Consider the following 19,611-nt stretch of genomic DNA (forward strand, 5'->3'; position numbering starts at 1 on the left):
ATATACAAGTAAATAAATCGACGGATACCAATACGGATCGTTCCTTTATAGACTACTTTAAGTTCTGTCTAAGCTTTGTAGTAACAGCGCCGTACGTTGGGATCATACGACCTAACCTACTTTCCAGGATACCGAGTCTATACGAATCAGAGTAATACCTGTGGACAATATCTAACAACTACGACTTGAGTGGATCGGTACCTTCCATGTGTTTCCTCATCGCCTAAGCTACTATATAGTAGCTTTTAATCCGGTCTTTGTGGACTTTAGTTCCGTGTAGTTTGGAGACGAAGTCGTGATTTGCCAGCCTACTACCATTGTCGCTGGTATTTCAAGCGTGTTAAACATTTCAACACATAAAAGGAATGACAATAGAAAGGGTCCTTTATTTCGACCATGTATCATTACGGGCACTGTTGTGTGTGGCTGGAAGAAAAAAAACCCTTAACAATACGTAGGTACGAGTGATCAAATCCAATGGCGTCAAAGAAAGTAATCAACAATGTACTGATATCATTCATCCTTGTTCACTTTACGTTGGTACCTGTTACACGTGCAACACCACCACTGCAGGATTTCCCGAGATGTTATACATCTGGTATAAGGTACGGCTCAAAACCCAACAGGATTGGAGACAGAGTGTCCGTAACATGCGAAAGCAGAGGTGGAGATCCTATACCAACCCTAGTGTGGATGAGAGGCGATGACGTATTATCTACATCACAAGAATACATCGAACAATACCTAAAATCTGAAAACATGTACGAATGGAGTCTATCGTGGATCGACCATGCCAGCACGTTACAATGTATTGAAAGTCACCCGGAAAACGTTCACGACAGAACATGTGAAATTGATCCAATAACCATTACTTTTGCTCCGGTACTTTTTTTTGAACCAGAGAGAATCGACGTGCAGTTTGGAATGACTATAAGTGTGACATGCAAAGGATATGGTAATCCTGGTTTGAGATATTTAAGATGGCTTTTTGGCAAGTCCCTTGATGTACCAGACAGTGATAGGTATATAATAGAAGAGATCGAAGAGAGACGGGAGATAAAACTGACCATAATAAGTTATAGTCAAAGTGATCTCTTTGTGACAATTACATGTCAAGCTCAAAACACACTTGGAACTCAAACGGAACCATTGGAGATCAGATTGGGAGGATCCCTAACAACAGAATCACCTATTGATGACACGCCATATGATGGCTACCCATTATGTACATCTTCAGGACTTCTAACGAATAGCATTGCAAACGTTGAAGGCACATTAATAACAGCAACGTGTGAGTCACGTGGTGGAGATCCCCCGTCACAACTTCAATGGTCACGTGGTTTTACCAATTTAGAGGATACTTATTACACAGATACATTCAACAAAATATGGACCAGTACATATCAATGGGTCTTAAATCGTGATGACAATGGCATTACTCTCACCTGTACTGAAACACATCCTAGATTATTCTTTCCAAGAACTTGTACTATTGGACCAATCAGTGTTCAATACAGTCCTGACGTAACTGTAAATCCAGAATCAATGGAAGTTGCTATTGGAAATACTGCATATTTTACTTGTACGGCCAATGGAAATCCCTCACCAACAGTTCAGTGGTACTTCAATGGACTAACTCAAGTTCCTGAATCATCAAGGTACTTTATAAACACTTTTGGTACAACATCTTCTTTGACGATACGAAACGTTCAACAAAGTGATTATGCAAGAACAATCATGTGCAGAGCTAATAACAATCAAGGATTTGATAATGTTTATGTTACACTGACATCACCACCAACTACAACAATACAAACAACAACAATTAGTGACATTCCAGAGAGTGGTTATCCTACTTGCACATCTTCAGAAATTAACGTCAATGGCGACGCCAATAGTGAAGGTCAATATGTCAGGGTCACGTGTGAGTCACGTGGTGGAGATCCCCCGTCACAACTTCAATGGTCACGTGGTTTTACCAATTTAGAGGATACTTATTACGCTGATACATTCAACAAAATATGGACCAGTACATATCAATGGGTCTTAAATCGTGATGACAATGGCATTACTCTCACCTGTACTGAAACACATCCTAGATTATTCTTTCCAAGAACTTGTACTATTGGACCAATCAGTGTTCAATACAGTCCTGACGTAACTGTAAATCCAGAATCTATGGAAGTTACTATTGGAAATACTGCATATTTTACTTGTACGGCCAATGGAAATCCCTCACCAACAGTTCAGTGGTACTTCAATGGACTAACTCAAGTTCCTGAATCATCAAGGTATTTTATAAACACCTTTGGTACAACATCTTCTTTGACGATACAAAACGTTCAACAAAGTGATTATGCAAGAACAATCATGTGCAGAGCTAATAACAATCAAGGTTTTGACAATGTTTATGTTACACTGACATCACCACCAACTACAACAATACAAACAACAACAATTAGTGACATTCCAGAGAGCGGTTATCCAACTTGCACATCTTCAGAAATTAACGTCAATGGCAACGCCAATAGAGAAGGTCAATATGTCAGAGTCACGTGTGAGTCACGTGGTGGAGATCCTCCGTCAGAACTTGAATGGTCACGTGGTTCTACAACTTTAGAGAACATCTATAACGCTGATACATTCAACAAAATATGGACCAGTACATATCAATGGGTCTTAAATCGTGATGACAATGGCATTACTCTCACCTGTACTGAAACACATCCTAGATTATTCTTTCCAAGAACTTGTACTATTGGACCAATCAGTGTTCAATACAGTCCTGACGTAACTGTAAATCCAGAATCTATGGAAGTTGCTATTGGAAATACTGCATATTTTACTTGTACGGCCAATGGAAATCCCTCACCAACAGTTCAATGGTACTTCAATGGACTAACTCAAGTTCCTGAATCATCAAGGTATTTTATAAACACCTTTGGTACAACATCTTCTTTGATGATACAAAACGTTCAACAAAATGATTATGCAAGAACAATCATGTGCAGAGCTAACAACAATCAAGGTTTTGACAATGTTTATGTTACACTGACATCACCACCAACTACAACAATACAAACAACAACAATTAGTGACATTCCAGAGAGTGGTTATCCTACTTGCACTTCCTCAGAAATTAACGTCAATGGCGACGCCAATAGTGAAGGTCAATATGTCAGGGTCACGTGTGAGTCACGTGGTGGAGATCCTCCATCAGAACTTCAATGGTCACGTGGTTTTACCAATTTAGAGGATACTTATTACACAGATACATTCAACAAAATATGGACCAGTACATATCAATGGGTCTTAAATCGTGATGACAATGGCATTACTCTCACCTGTACTGAAACACATCCTAGATTATTCTTTCCAAGAACTTGTACAATTGGACCAATCAGTGTTCAATACAGTCCTGACGTAACTGTGAATCCAGAATCTATGGAAGTTACTATTGGAAATACTGCATATTTTACTTGTACGGCCAATGGAAATCCCTCACCAACAGTTCAGTGGTACTTCAATGGACTAACTCAAGTTCCTGAATCATCAAGGTATTTTATAAACACCTTTGGTACAACATCTTCTTTGATGATACAAAACGTTCAACAAAATGATTATGCAAGAACAATCATGTGCAGAGCTAATAACAATCAAGGATTTGATAATGTTTATGTTACACTAACATCACCACCAACTACAACAATACAAACAACAACAATTAGTGACATTCCAGAGAGTGGTTATCCTACTTGCGCATCTTCAGAAATTAACGCCAATGACGACGCCAATAGTGAAGGTCAATATGTCAGAGTCACGTGTGAGTCACGTGGTGGAGATCTTCCGTCAGAACTTGAATGGTCACGTGGTTCTACAACTTTAGAGGACATCTATAACGCTGATACATTCAACAAAATATGGACCAGTACATATCAATGGGTCTTAAATCGTGATGACAATGGCATTACTCTCACCTGTACTGAAACACATCCTAGATTATTCTTTCCAAGAACTTGTACAATTGGACCAATCAGTGTTCAATACAGTCCTGACGTAACTGTGAATCCAGAATCTATGGAAGTTACTATTGGAAATACTGCCTATTTTACTTGTACGGCCAATGGAAATCCCTCACCAACAGTTCAATGGTACTTCAATGGACTAACTCAAGTTCCTGAATCATCAAGGTACTTTATAAACACCTTTGGTACAACATCTTCACTGACGATACAAAATGTTCAACAAAATGATTATGCAAGAACAATCATGTGCAGGGCTAATAACAATCAAGGATTTGATAATGTTTATGTTACACTGACATCACCACCAACTACAACAATACAAACAACAACAATTAGTGACATTCCAGAGAGTGGTTATCCTACTTGCACTTCCTCAGAAATTAACGTCAATGTCGACGCCAATAGAGAAGGAGAGTATGTCAGAGTCACGTGTGAGTCACGTGGTGGAGATCCCCCGTCACAACTTCAATGGTCACGTGGTTTTACAACTTTAGAGGACATCTATAACGCTGATACATTCAACAAAATATGGACCAGTACATATCAATGGGTCTTACATCGTGATGACAATGGCATTACTCTCACCTGTACTGAAACACATCCTAGATTATTCTTTCCAAGAACTTGTACTATTGGACCAATCAGTGTTCAATACAGTCCTGACGTAACTGTGAATCCAGAATCTATGGAAGTTGCTATTGGAAATACTGCATATTTTACTTGTACGGCCAATGGAAATCCCTCACCAACAGTTCAGTGGTACTTCAATGGACTAACTCAAGTTCCTGAATCATCAAGGTACTTTATAAATACTTTTAGTACAACAACTTCACTGACGATACAAAATGTTCAACAAAGTGATTATGCAAGAACAATCATGTGCAGAGCTAACAACAATCAAGGTTTTGACAATGTTTATGTTACACTGACATCACCACCAACTACAACAATACAAACAACAACAATTAGTGACATTCCAGAGAGTGGTTATCCTACTTGCACTTCCTCAGAAATTAACGTCAATGGCAATGCCAATAGAGAAGGAGAGTATGTCAGAGTCACATGTGAGTCACGTGGTGGAGATCCCCCGTCACAACTTCAATGGTCACGTGGTTTTACAACTTTAGAGGACATCTATAACGCTGACACGTTCAACAAAATATGGACCAGTACATATCAATGGGTCTTAAATCGTGATGACAATGGCATTACTCTCACCTGTACTGAAACACATCCTAGATTATTCTTTCCAAGAACTTGTGCTATTGGACCAATCAGTGTTCAATACAGTCCTGACGTAACTGTGAATCCAGAATCTATGGAAGTTGCTATTGGAAATACTGCCTATTTTACTTGTACGGCCAATGGAAATCCCTCACCAACAGTTCAATGGTACTTCAATGGACTAACTCAAGTTCCTGAATCATCAAGGTACTTTATAAATACTTTTGGTACAACATCTTCTTTGATGATACAAAACGTTCAACAAAATGATTATGCAAGAACAATCATGTGCAGAGCTAACAACAATCAAGGTTTTGACAATGTTTATGTTACACTGACAGCACCACCAACTACAACAATACAAACAACAACAATTAGTGACATTCCAGAGAGTGGTTATCCTACTTGCACTTCCTCAGAAATTAACGTCAATGGCGACTCCAATAGAGAAGGTCAATATGTCACGGTCACATGTGAGTCACGTGGTGGAGATCCCCCGTCACAACTTCAATGGTCACGTGGTTTTACCAATTTAGAGGATACTTATTACGCTGATACATTCAACAAAATATGGACCAGTACATATCAATGGGTCTTACATCGTGATGACAATGGCATTACTCTCACCTGTACTGAAACACATCCTAGATTATTCTTTCCAAGAACTTGTACTATTGGACCAATCAGTGTTCAATACAGTCCCGACGTAACTGTAAATCCAGAATCTATGGAAGTTGCTATTGGAAATACTGCATATTTTACTTGTACGGCCAATGGAAATCCCTCACCAACAGTTCAATGGTACTTCAATGGACTAACTCAAATGCCTGAATCATCAAGGTACTTTATAGATACCTTTGGTACAACATCTTCTTTGATGATACAAAACGTTCAACAAAATGATTATGCAAGAACAATCATGTGCAGAGCTAATAACAATCAAGGTTTTGACAATGTTTATGTTACACTGACATCACCACCAACTACAACAATACAAACAACAACAATTAGTGACATTCCAGAGAGTGGTTATCCTACTTGCACATCTTCAGAAATTAACGTCAATGGCGACGCCAATAGAGAAGGTCAATATGTCAGAGTCACGTGTGAGTCACGTGGTGGAGATCCTCCGTCAGAACTTGAATGGTCACGTGGTTTTACCAATTTAGAGGATACTTATTACACAGATACATTCAACAAAATATGGACCAGTACATATCAATGGGTCTTAAATCGTGATGACAATGGCATTACTCTCACCTGTACTGAAACACATCCTAGACTATTCTTTCCAAGAACTTGTACTATTGGACCAATCAGTGTTCAATACAGTCCTGACGTAACTGTAAATCCAGAATCTATGGAAGTTGCTATTGGAAATACTGCATATTTTACTTGTACGGCCAATGGAAATCCCTCACCAACAGTTCAGTGGTACTTCAATGGACTAACTCAAGTTCCTGAATCATCAAGGTATTTTATAAACACCTTTGGTACAACATCTTCTTTGACGATACAAAACGTTCAACAAAGTGATTATGCAAGAACAATCATGTGCAGAGCTAATAACAATCAAGGTTTTGACAATGTTTATGTTACACTGACATCACCACCAACTACAACAATACAAACAACAACAATTAGTGACATTCCAGAGAGCGGTTATCCAACTTGCACATCTTCAGAAATTAACGTCAATGGCAACGCCAATAGAGAAGGTCAATATGTCAGAGTCACGTGTGAGTCACGTGGTGGAGATCCTCCGTCAGAACTTGAATGGTCACGTGGTTCTACAACTTTAGAGAACATCTATAACGCTAATACATTCAACAAAATATGGACCAGTACATATCAATGGGTCTTAAATCGTGATGACAATGGCATTACTCTCACCTGTACTGAAACACATCCTAGATTATTCTTTCCAAGAACTTGTACAATTGGACCAATCAGTGTTCAATACAGCCCTGACGTAACTGTAAATCCAGAATCTATGGAAGTTGCTATTGGAAATACTGCATATTTTACTTGTACGGCCAATGGAAATCCCTCACCAACAGTTCAATGGTACTTCAATGGATTAAGTCAAGCTCCCGAACCATCAAGGTACTTTATAAACACCATTGGTACAACATCTTCTTTGATGATACAAAACGTTCAACAAAATGATTATGCAAGAACAATCATGTGCAGGGCTAACAACAATCAAGGTTTTGACAATGTTTATGTTACACTGACATCACCACCAACTACAACAATACAAACAACAACAATTAGTGACATTCCAGAGAGTGGTTATCCAACTTGCACATCCTCAGAAATTAACGTCGATGGCGACGCCAATAGAGAAGGAGAGTATGTCAGAGTCACGTGTGAGTCACGTGGTGGAGATCCTCCATCACAACTTGAATGGTCACGTGGTTCTACAAATTTAGAGGACATCTATAACGCAGATACATTCAACAAAATATGGACCAGTACATATCAATGGGTCTTAAATCGTGATGACAATGGCATTACTCTCACCTGTACTGAAACACATCCTAGATTATTCTTTCCAAGAACTTGTACTATTGGACCAATCAGTGTTCAATACAGTCCTGACGTAACTGTAAATCCAGAATCTATGGAAGTTGCTATTGGAAATACTGCATATTTTACTTGTACGGCCAATGGAAATCCCTCACCAACAGTTCAATGGTACTTCAATGGACTAACTCAAGTTCCTGAATCATCAAGGTATTTTATAAACACCTTTGGTACAACATCTTCTTTGATGATACAAAACGTTCAACAAAATGATTATGCAAGAACAATCATGTGCAGAGCTAACAACAATCAAGGTTTTGACAATGTTTATGTTACACTGACATCACCACCAACTACAACAATACAAACAACAACAATTAGTGACATTCCAGAGAGTGGTTATCCTACTTGCACTTCCTCAGAAATTAACGTCAATGGCGACGCCAATAGTGAAGGTCAATATGTCAGGGTCACGTGTGAGTCACGTGGTGGAGATCCTCCATCAGAACTTCAATGGTCACGTGGTTTTACCAATTTAGAGGATACTTATTACACAGATACATTCAACAAAATATGGACCAGTACATATCAATGGGTCTTAAATCGTGATGACAATGGCATTACTCTCACCTGTACTGAAACACATCCTAGATTATTCTTTCCAAGAATTTGTACAATTGGACCAATCAGTGTTCAATACAGTCCTGACGTAACTGTAAATCCAGAATCTATGGAAGTTGCTATTGGAAATACTGCCTATTTTACTTGTACGGCCAATGGAAATCCCTCACCAACAGTTCAATGGTACTTCAATGGACTAACTCAAGTTCCTGAATCATCAAGGTACTTTATAAATACTTTTGGTACAACATCTTCTTTGATGATACAAAACGTTCAACAAAGTGATTATGCAAGAACAATCATGTGCAGAGCTAACAACAATCAAGGATTTGATAATGTTTATGTTACACTGACATCACCACCAACTACAACAATACAAACAACAACAATTAGTGACATTCCAGATAGTGGTTATCCTACTTGCACATCTTCAGAAATTAACGTCAATGGCGACTCCAATACAGAAGGTCAATATGTCAGGGTCACGTGTGAGTCACGTGGTGGAGATCCCCCGTCTCAACTTCAATGGTCACGTGGTTTTACAACTTTAGAGGACATCTATAACGCTGATACATTCAACAAAATATGGACCAGTACATATCAATGGGTCTTACATCGTGATGACAATGGTATCACTCTCACCTGCACGGAAACACATCCTAGACTATTCTCTCCAAGAACTTGTATTATTGGACCAATAGATGTCCAGTATCGTCCTGACATAACTGTTTATCCAGAAAGTATACAAAGTGCCCTTGGTAACAGTGTGCATTTCACTTGTTCTGCTACTGGAAATCCACTTCCAACCTTTCAGTGGTACTTCAATGGCTTGGTACAGTTTCCTGATGTGTCGCGTTATTCTATTTCCACGACATCCTCAACTTCACAGCTAACAATTGAAAATCTACAAAGTTCTGATTTCTCTCAAAGCATGAGATGCAGAGCAAGAAATATCCAGGGCTCAACTGACGCTTACGTAGAGCTGATTCCTCACACGATCACAACTATAAGTCCAACCACTGAGACCAAATCTATTCCCGGTGCGGAATACCCTCTATGTTCATCAGATGAACGATTGGATATGATAAACGAACAAGGAGAGTATCCTATCATCATTACATGTGAATCTCAAGGGGGTGATCCACCTTCGCAGTTGACATGGGTACGTGGGGATCAATCAGTTGATTTTCGGTATACTGTATATACCGAAATGAAAATATCAACGGCTACCTATGAATGGATTGCCACTCGGGATGATAGTGGTACAGTTTTTACCTGCATTGAATCACATGAAAGACTTTCAGCCGTTCGTACTTGTACAATAGGACCAATAGATGTTAAATATTCCCCTGTCATTACTGTACAACCAGACACGGTAGATGCTATTCCAGGTGTAACTCTTTCTTTCACTTGTCAAGTTTCTGCAAACCCAGAACCAAGTTCATTATCGTGGTATTTTGATAATTCAACACATGTGCCTGACAGCCGTCGGTTTTTGGTATTTGAAACAGAGATCGGTGTAACACTAACAATTTATGATCTTCAGTCAAGTGATGCCGCTCACGTTATAGAATGTAGAGCAATAAACACCCTGGGCAGTGCTTCTAAGTTTTTAAACATAGCAGTTCTACAGACTACAACTGTTACGCCACCAAGCACCACAACACACAGCACTGTTGCTACATTGGTCTATCCCTACTGTAGCTTCAATGGTGATGCCACACCACCTCCGATAAACTACGAAGGAGATCGAGTATCAATCACATGCAAGTCAGGTGGTTGGGACCGACCTTCACAACTGCAATGGAAGAGGGGAGATGACGTATTGGATGCTGAGATGTTGATCGTTCCTAGAGAAGAAGTATGGGCTATAAAGTTTGAATGGACTCTGGATAACACTGACCATGACAGAGTGTTCACGTGTGTAGAATCGCATCCAGATCTTTCCGAGTCTCGCACCTGTGGATTTGGACCAATAAATGTCGAATATCCACCGGTGTTGGTGTTAGAACCGGAAAGTATACAAATTGATGTTGGAAACAGCGTGTCATTTTCCTGTCGGGCTGAGAGCAACCCACCGTTGTCTACCATACTGTGGTTATTTGATGGCAGCACGACACTACCAGATATTCTTCGTTACACAGTTACTACTTTAGTCAACGTCATCACGTTAACAATTGAGAGTGTACAAATTGAGGATTTTTCCCGCGCTTTCGTGTGCCAAGCAACCAATGAACGTGGTTACACATCAAAGGAACTTACACTTCAACTAATTACAACTACCAAATCGCCAATAATAATGACGTCATCAGTAATACCCAAAACCACTACAACTTCGTTCACAATACAGCAGACAACGATTCCGAGTACAACAGTGAAACACGTTCACAGTGGAGAAAACCCCGTATGTACAATAGCTGGACTTCGTCGTGGCAAATTACCAAATATGGTCAATGATCACGTCTCCATCACGTGCCTGTCACAGGGAGGACAACCGACACCGATTTTGGAATGGCGTAAAAATGGTGAAAGTGTAAATTCCTCGGTCATCTTTGACGAGAGAGTCGGTGCTTGGATTAGTGTATACAATTTGGAATTATCATGGGCTGACAATGATGCAATTTTCACTTGTGTTGAAATCGTTCCCGGAACACAACAAGAACTATTGTGTGACATCGCACCAATCAACGTTATCTTTACACCAGTGGTGATCTTACAGCCGCCAATATCAATATGCGACATTGGGATGAAAATTGTCATAAGCTGTGAAGCGTTTGCTAATCCAAAACAGATATGGGAGCTAGACTGGTTGTTCGACGGCGCGAAAGACCGCCCTGACATGGAAAGATATAAACTTTGGGTCGAAGGGAACAAAATATGGTTGGCAATCAATAACATGACTGCCATGGACCTCAGTTATGACGTGTCTTGTCAAGCAAGGAATATGATTGGTATAAGTACAGTTGATGTTCAACTCATCCCACCAGAAAACATCACCATTCCGACAAGGCCACCGAAAAAGACGGACACTACAATAACTATGAAGACCGTTTTACCAGTGCCTGACAAAGTTTCCTCGGTACATACTGGTTCGTTGTGTACAATTATTACGTACTTTATAGTGTTCTTGGTTCTTATCGCATAATTAAATTTTAGGGTGGAAAAAGACACTAAATTAACTAATATCCAAAACCTCATTTATTTGGGGGTTTTAAAATTAAATTTAATCCAATGTTCAAGTAACCACTGCAGTTATTATCGTCACACGTGAAGGTAGAATACGCCTCGGGACCAATTTTCCCGAAGATCAGATTTCTTCGAATCTCTCCAAACTTTGTCATATGAAAGCTTGATTTTGGTCCTTTTGAAATAATAAAAGAATTTGGGGGTTCACCATGTTGTTTTCAGGGAAGGAAAATCAACAATCTGTCATATCCCCATGGAGTTAGGGGGTGAGATCAATAGTTCAATGTAGGATAAAAAAAAACTAATTTCTTATACTTTAGACTCGGACTTTAATTTTAATGCATATATATTTAAAAGTTACTCGCAGTATTCTACTTACTGAAGCATACTTAACCATCACTTGCAATTGACTGAACTGAAACCTGGCATTGGGATATTAGAAACGATCCGATGACGAAATTTTTATGCGTCTAAAAATGGCGAGGAAATCCCTAATATGCAATCAACTGTTCTAACAATGCCACATTGGAAGACAATTACATGTAATGTCATAGAAGACATGCATTGATGACATCAAGTTAAACCAGAATAGTTTAATCAACTTGAGGGTTTACGTAAATAGTTTCCCTTGAGTAAAAAACACAACTTATAAACTCAGCTTGTGCTGCTTACATATTTAATCTTTACCATAAACTGTTTGGACTTTGTCACAAGATTTATCAATTATAGTATAATTTCATACTTAATAGCAAACTAAACGAATTTGGCAAACTGAAGCGCTTCCCGACACGGAAAGAGTATCATATCAGTGGTCAGTCGTCACACAGAATTGTTGTCCATTTTGATTTTTGAAGTTTTTAGGCATTTCACATTTGCGAACTCGTTTACGTACGTAAACAAGAACGAGACAATGCGAACAGTTGGCTTGACAAAATCATATGTGAACGAAAAAATTATTCAGTGAGACTTTTTGCGGACAATAAGTATTTATATCATTGAAAATACAACCGTTTTTGTACTTTTCACTGCAGAAATTTGAATTTATTTGTACTTAAATGCTGAGTGTGTATTTTATCCATCAGAATACGACAACGGAAACCGAACTTACTGCTCACTAAGACAGACACAAACTGAAACTACTGGCGACATATTGATATAAGCTATTGAATGGTCTTTGGTTTAATTGTACTCACAGTAGTGTGACAGTTTGATGATTTTCATGATCTTTCAGAGAGTACATTTGGGGGACTCAGTGTTAACCCTGGCTTCATCACAGGGTGATCATATCTGCACAACGGAAACACTGCTACATGTATCTATCACTTCAACGACAATAGTTGAAGTTCGTGTGTAGCTGTAGGTATCTCAGTAAACTTAAAGCTCGGTTTCCGTGGTAGTAACTGCGCAGACGCATACAGCTGAAATACCAACTGGCGTGTATGATGACGTCATACTGGTTGAATTGTCATCAGCGTTAAAGTTGTCATTAATCCCAATGAAGGCGATTACCTTGTTACCATAGTTACTTGAGATAATTGTGATCATATTTGATTTTGCCCAGATCTGATTAATTTGTGAAAATAGAGAATATTATCTATAACTTATACTTTGATATTTAAACTAAACCTTTTGCATATATATATATATATATATATATATATATATATATATATATATATATATATATATATATATATATATATATATATATATATATATATATATATATATATATATATATATATATAACTTTTTTAATAACATATTACCATATATATTTACATATGAGCTACAACCCGTTGCAGGTTAGTGTTCACTGGCTCTATTGGGGGGGCCTAATGCGAAAGCAATTATAGGCTTATAAATGTTACTAGGCCCACAACACATACATTTTGTAACTGTTGACACAATATGAGGTTAAAATATAATGTTGAGGCTTATACAGAGATGTTTTAGAGTTAGGCAAATATTGTTGTTATTGCTTTTGTGAAGTAAGATTTTTGTGATAAAATCTACTTTTCAAATTGTCATTTTTGTAACATTTAATGTTAAAATATAATCATGAGACTCACAGATGTTCAGAGTTATGTAAATATTGTTATTTTGTGAAGTTTCAATTTTTGTGTGATAAAATTCACTTTTGAAATTGTAATGTTTTGTACAATTTATAGGTGGTAAAATAATCGCCAGGTCAAAGGTCAACGCTATTTTCCGACCACGTCACTTTACAACGAACCAATCATATAAAAAAAATGCACTAAATTGGTCACTTGCGGTTTTAAAGTGACAGAGTCTGTAACTGAGACATTATGTTCAAATGTACAAAATAGATATACTACTACGGAAATTAAGCTATAGACAAACTAAGACAGTCACAAACTGAAATTATTGTTGTTTACATGTAGGTTAACATAACTGGGCGTCCATGGTGATAGTGCCGGGTGTTATGGTTATATGGGTATTTTATAACCCTGTAATCAAGATAGTGTAAACGCTAAAATGTGGTTGATTGTGTGCACGTAACCACTTGACGAACACGTGTTATCAGAGACGGCACCCTACTATGAGTGTAAATAGAACATCACTGTCGAATGACAGCATCAACATAAACATATTGCACCAACATATTTAGTTTGTATCTATATTTAGTTTACCTGTAGCTTGATTTCCGTAGCGTAGTACCATGAAAGCGGCCATATGGCTGACAAATTGTATTTATTTTCATAAAACAACTATACTATATTTTTCTACTTGAAAAAAAAGTGAAACAACACATACCAAGTCCATGTTTATAACTCAATAAATTGCAAAGAGCTAGTGTCTAAAAAGCTTGTTATTATACGTATAATAGCAAACGTTTTACACTTTTCTTTTTGAAATTTTGGGCAATTTATTGGGTTATAAGTAAGGACTTGGTATACGTTATTTTACTTTCTATTTTCAAGTAGGAACACAAAACAAAAAATTCCAAAATAAATAAATACCCATTTTCATCCATATGGCCACTGTAAGTAAGACTCTGACACACTGAATGTATGTCTAGACAATATGGAACAGATAGTTGGATATCCACAAAGAGGCTCAGTAATAACCAAGAGTGTTGTTCATTTATTGCTATCAAAAAAAAATCATGCTCTAATTTCATTTTATATCAAATATGGATTTCACTTCAGTTCAATTTATTACAAGTTTACTATAATTCAACAATCGTTAGAATGATCCAAGGATGCGTTTCAAATTGAAACGCATCCTTGGATCATTCTAACGATTGTTGAATTATTGTAACAACCAAAGAGCACACAGTTACAAACTGTGCCACTCAAACTTTAAATGTCACTTGAGTTATGTATTTTGAACAGCCGAGGTCTTCAGAATGACCTATCCAGTCGTTTTTAGAAATTAACAGCCAGTGAATACACTCGAAAATTCATAATATCATGGGAATTTTGTGTAGAAATATCTTATCATGTTTTGATTGTATTTGAGGTTGAATACTAGCAATAATAGTTTTGATGTATACGTCTATCTTGTGAAATGTAAGACTGCTTTCAAGAAATGCTGTATTATAAGAGCGCTCTCGAAGTAGTACTTAAGATGTATACAATGCGCAAAGCAGAGTACGGTGTTTTCATAGTCTCTCAACTCCCCCTGACCTCTGACCTCAAAGGCAGATATTCTTTTACAACAGTACAGCCAGGGTGATCCACGCAGCAGAGCCTTACATTCACCGTTTTGTTTCTGTCTGTTCACTATTGCCAATAATAGATCCATGGTTAGATCCTTCGAACGATCTTCTTGTTAATGCCAAGCCATCCGTTTACGACTGTATAAAGATTTTTAAAAATCCGTATTATTTCAATAACACGATAGTTTTGAAAAGGGTTGTTGATAGACTGTTACTCCTCGCCGAAGGGATGTTTGACAAAAGGAAGTGTCCATTACGATTTCATTACTTGTATGTCTTTTGAAAAGGAATTCCTGTGTGAGCCTGAATTGTTGTAAAATCACGGACGAGTCTTCAAGTTTGCGGCAACTATACGCAAGACGCACCGCAACCCGTCAGCGGGAAAGTCTGGTCGAGTTGAATTCCAAGAATTGAACTGAGTGTATTAATGGCCGCCATATATATAATAGATGAGCCATGTAGCTACTCAATTAAGAAATTATGTTTTTTTGTGTGAAAATATTGAAAAATAGCACCTTTGTCTTCACAACTTTTGAAGGGATGTATACTTTATGATTGGCACTTTAGAAATTGCCAAATTTGAAAATCATGAAAATATACTCCCATTTTCGTCTTAAAATTTGAATGGGTGTATATTTTTATACTAAGTACGCTGGCGATGAACAAATTTTCGATATTCGATATATATATATATATATATATATATATATATATATATATATATATATATATATATATATATATATATACATAGAGTTTCATTCTCCTTTCGCCAAGTTGCACTTCAAATGAATTGTTGATTCACAATGTATTTTTTGAATAACTTATGTTATTGCCCATTGTCGCAAATGTATCGACATATCAATCGAATGTCAACTTGGATAATTATATACATATATATATATATAGACATAGAGTTTCATTCTTCTTTCGCCAAGTACAGTGCTCAATCGCCATGGATATATATATATATATATATATATATATATATATATATATATATATATATATATATATATATATATATATATATATATATATATATATAAATATATATATATATATATATATATATATATAAGATGGGTAGATAGATATGTATTACAGTTCATGTAACTTTTGTAATGTGTTCATGTACGCAAGGGTTTTTTAAAAACAAAATGGCGAACACACAAATTTCCATGCTAAAATTTGAAAAATTGTGAAAAAGAGAAAAAAATATAAAAAGATGTTAAGATATAACTTACAAAGCAAATACTGTGAACATGTATATATTATCGGCGCTCGACGTATTTGAGTTTATTTAGTTGAAACCATGTTTGCGCCAAAATAAGTCAACATGAAAATGGAGTATAAGCTTACTAACTTTAACTAGTACATATTCTGAATAATTCATAGGTAACAAAAAACAGATTTTATTCACTTTATTCATTTACTCACAAATTAAAGTACTAGTGGTTTGACTATAAGTATAATGTAGTCAAAAATTGTTTATCCGCCAAAATCAAGTGGCGCTAAAATATTTTTAAAAACCCGCTAAAATTTATGTAGCGCCAGAATGGATACATTCACAGTAGAAACAGGTGCACTCTTATTTTACAAAAGTGTTTTTATCAATTTGTCATATTTGGGCAACCAGAATAAGTGAGACAAAAACTTTTCTTCAAATTTGAGCATCCTTATTTTTTCATTGTTATCATTTCGTGAAATGTAATTTTTTTTTAGACGTTTAAATCCCGCCGAATGTATTCGTTAAGTAAATGCATGTTTGCTGATCTTTACAAGTTTGCAAGTACATGTTTTTAGTGACAGTTGTTCAGTGTTTTGAGAGTATCCTATTATGTTACATACAAACTTAAACCTATACATCTAATATATACATCTCACCTCATTTGGCAATATAGTCTAGCTGCTAGACCTCGGATGTCCTACCGATACAATACGACACACGAACGAACATCGCTATCGAGGATGGAATGTCAAGACTGAAAATGACATTAGCTAGATGTTCGGGCAATCCCTCACTGCGAACTTCGTTCGCTTATAGTATTAAAAGAAAGCCCGAACGTCTAGCAGCAAGACTATTGGCAATACTGATAGAGCAAACACTTCAGACAGTATGCAAATTAGATGCGTGTTAGCATAGTGTATGTTGAAGGTCAACCCTACATGTCCTTAGCAAAGTCAAAAGTGTTGATTTTACAAGTCGAGGACACGCTAGAATAAATCACCAAGCTGTTTTGTTGACCCTGCTGGTAGTCCGTTTTCTCCATGCTCCTTCAAATCCACTATAGCCAATTCATCACCCCACACCTCCTCCCATATATCTATATCATCTCTCAGTCCTCCTTCCAAGTAACTGGGATTAATACCGACACTAAATCTATCATCTGTGTGACTAGTCTTGTGTTCGTTGTTTGGTTTTATTGATTCGTCTAGTCTGGCGTAGTTTAAGTGTAATCCACCTAACTTTCACTTATGACTAGGGTCTTGAGTGTTAGCTCTGTACTATCTCAATGGATAGATATATATGTCTATTAGTTTGCATTATTTCATTCTTGCTAATTCTTTCCACAGCTTACCGCCGTATGTCAGATAGAAAGCAATCCCAACCACATTATTTTGAAAGAAAAAAATCAAATAAACAGATTACTAACAAACAGACAGACAGACATACATACATACATACATACATACATACATACATACATACATACATACATACATACATACATACATACATACATACAGACAGACAGACAGACAGACAGACAGACAGACAGACAGACAGACAGACAGACAGGCAGGCAGGCAGACAGGCAGACAGACAGACAGACAGACAGGAGAGGTGTGCGGACAAACACATGGAAATGTACATACTATACAAACACATATACAATGTGCACACACTATATAACGCAGCACATGTACACTTCAACACACTGACACACTACCACACAAACGCACACATAAAACAAACAAACACAAAAATACACATACGTTTGTACATAACCATGTACTAACGAAAACTCTCCTGGAGGAATGCTGATTTTGCATTGTACTATATTGATAGACATCACAACAAAACTCGCTTGAACAACTGAGGTATAAGGTGTTATACCTCCATGCTTGAAAGTATATTTACCTGTGAACGTAAACAGTAAATCGTTGACACTCGACACGTATTATTGAACCGACCTAACCACAGACGTACTCTGGTCGGCCAACTAACGATCAATAACTATTCAACTATATCTTCAATACGAACAGATTCGTATTGTATTGGGTTGAAAAGCATCTTGACACGAAAAGTGACCCTGGGAAAATGCCTATTTATACGACTGCTTGATCAACTGCTCAAAACCCTATACCTGAACAAAAGCAACGTAGTGCCTTAGTGTGCCGGGCACGAACATAGCACATTACCTGTATAGTTTAACAGCGTGTTGATAATTGTGGTGACAACGGCAAAGAAACTGACTGTACAATACAAGCTAAGATTACACCTGTTACAGCTGATGTCATGCCAAATATTTTAATAGGAACCAGTACAACGTACTAGTGGTGTTTTTGGTTAGAGAGAGAGAGAGAGAGAGAGAGAGAGAGAGAGAGAGAGAGAGAGAGAGAGAGAGAGAGAGAGAGAGAGAGAGAGAGAGAGAGAGAGAGAGAGAGAGAGAGAGAGAGAGAGAGAGAGAGAGATATCCTCCAACAGCTGAAGGTGGGCGAAGGAACGATAGCTTTGTTCTGATGAAAACAAATCAAAAGAAATGTGATAAGTGTTTGGCGATAGTTTCTTTGGGAAAATACGAATACACTTTGTAGCCTAGGATCAAGTTTATTTTAATAAACTATGTCAGTTAGTGTTTGCATCTTTATCCAAAGTAAACTTTCAAGAAAAGTCCAGTGTTTGTTTAAAGAGCGAGGGCGAATAGGCAGCTACTTGAAAATGATGTCATCAATTAACCTTTGACCTAGAAAGCAAAACGTCCGCAAACAAGAAAATTGTTGGGTGATCGCTTTTGAATCACGTTTTACAGAAATGAAACGATAACTATTATTTTTGTGAGTTTAATTATAAAATTATGTTGAGTTACTTCAAAAACTTAGAGCAACAAAACACCAGGCTCTGTTGACACTAACTTTTTGCAGGAAAGTTCAACGGGTTAGTTAGGTATCGAGGGAAGTTAGATTCGGGATACCATTTGTTGAACTTGAAATGACGTGGACACCACTGCTGTGACGCCGCCGCCGCCGCAACAACAACAACAACAACAACAACAACAACAACAACAACAACAACACCACCACCACCAACAACAACAACAACAACAACAACAACAA

The 19,611-nt window shown here is 37.3% G+C and overlaps 1 protein-coding gene across 1 annotated transcript; it reads left to right on the forward strand.

The window, feature by feature from the left end:
• The first annotated feature begins 477 nt into the window (after positions 1 to 477).
• LOC144435359 (hemicentin-1-like) lies at positions 478 to 11,544 on the forward strand. The gene has a single exon (XM_078123955.1). It carries the CDS (start codon positions 478 to 480, stop codon positions 11,542 to 11,544), a length of 11,067 nt encoding a protein of 3,688 aa, XP_077980081.1.
• The last annotated feature ends 8,067 nt before the right edge of the window (positions 11,545 to 19,611 follow it).

This window comes from Glandiceps talaboti, chromosome 5 (assembly GCF_964340395.1).
Source record: "Glandiceps talaboti chromosome 5, keGlaTala1.1, whole genome shotgun sequence".
In the NCBI taxonomy this organism is placed as follows: domain Eukaryota; kingdom Metazoa; phylum Hemichordata; class Enteropneusta; family Spengelidae; genus Glandiceps; species Glandiceps talaboti.

What these genes read in the sequence shown, in the direction of transcription:
- LOC144435359 (XM_078123955.1), top strand. Translation starts at nt 478, where the DNA reads ATGGCGTCAAAGAAAGTAATCAACAATGTACTGATATCATTCATCCTT.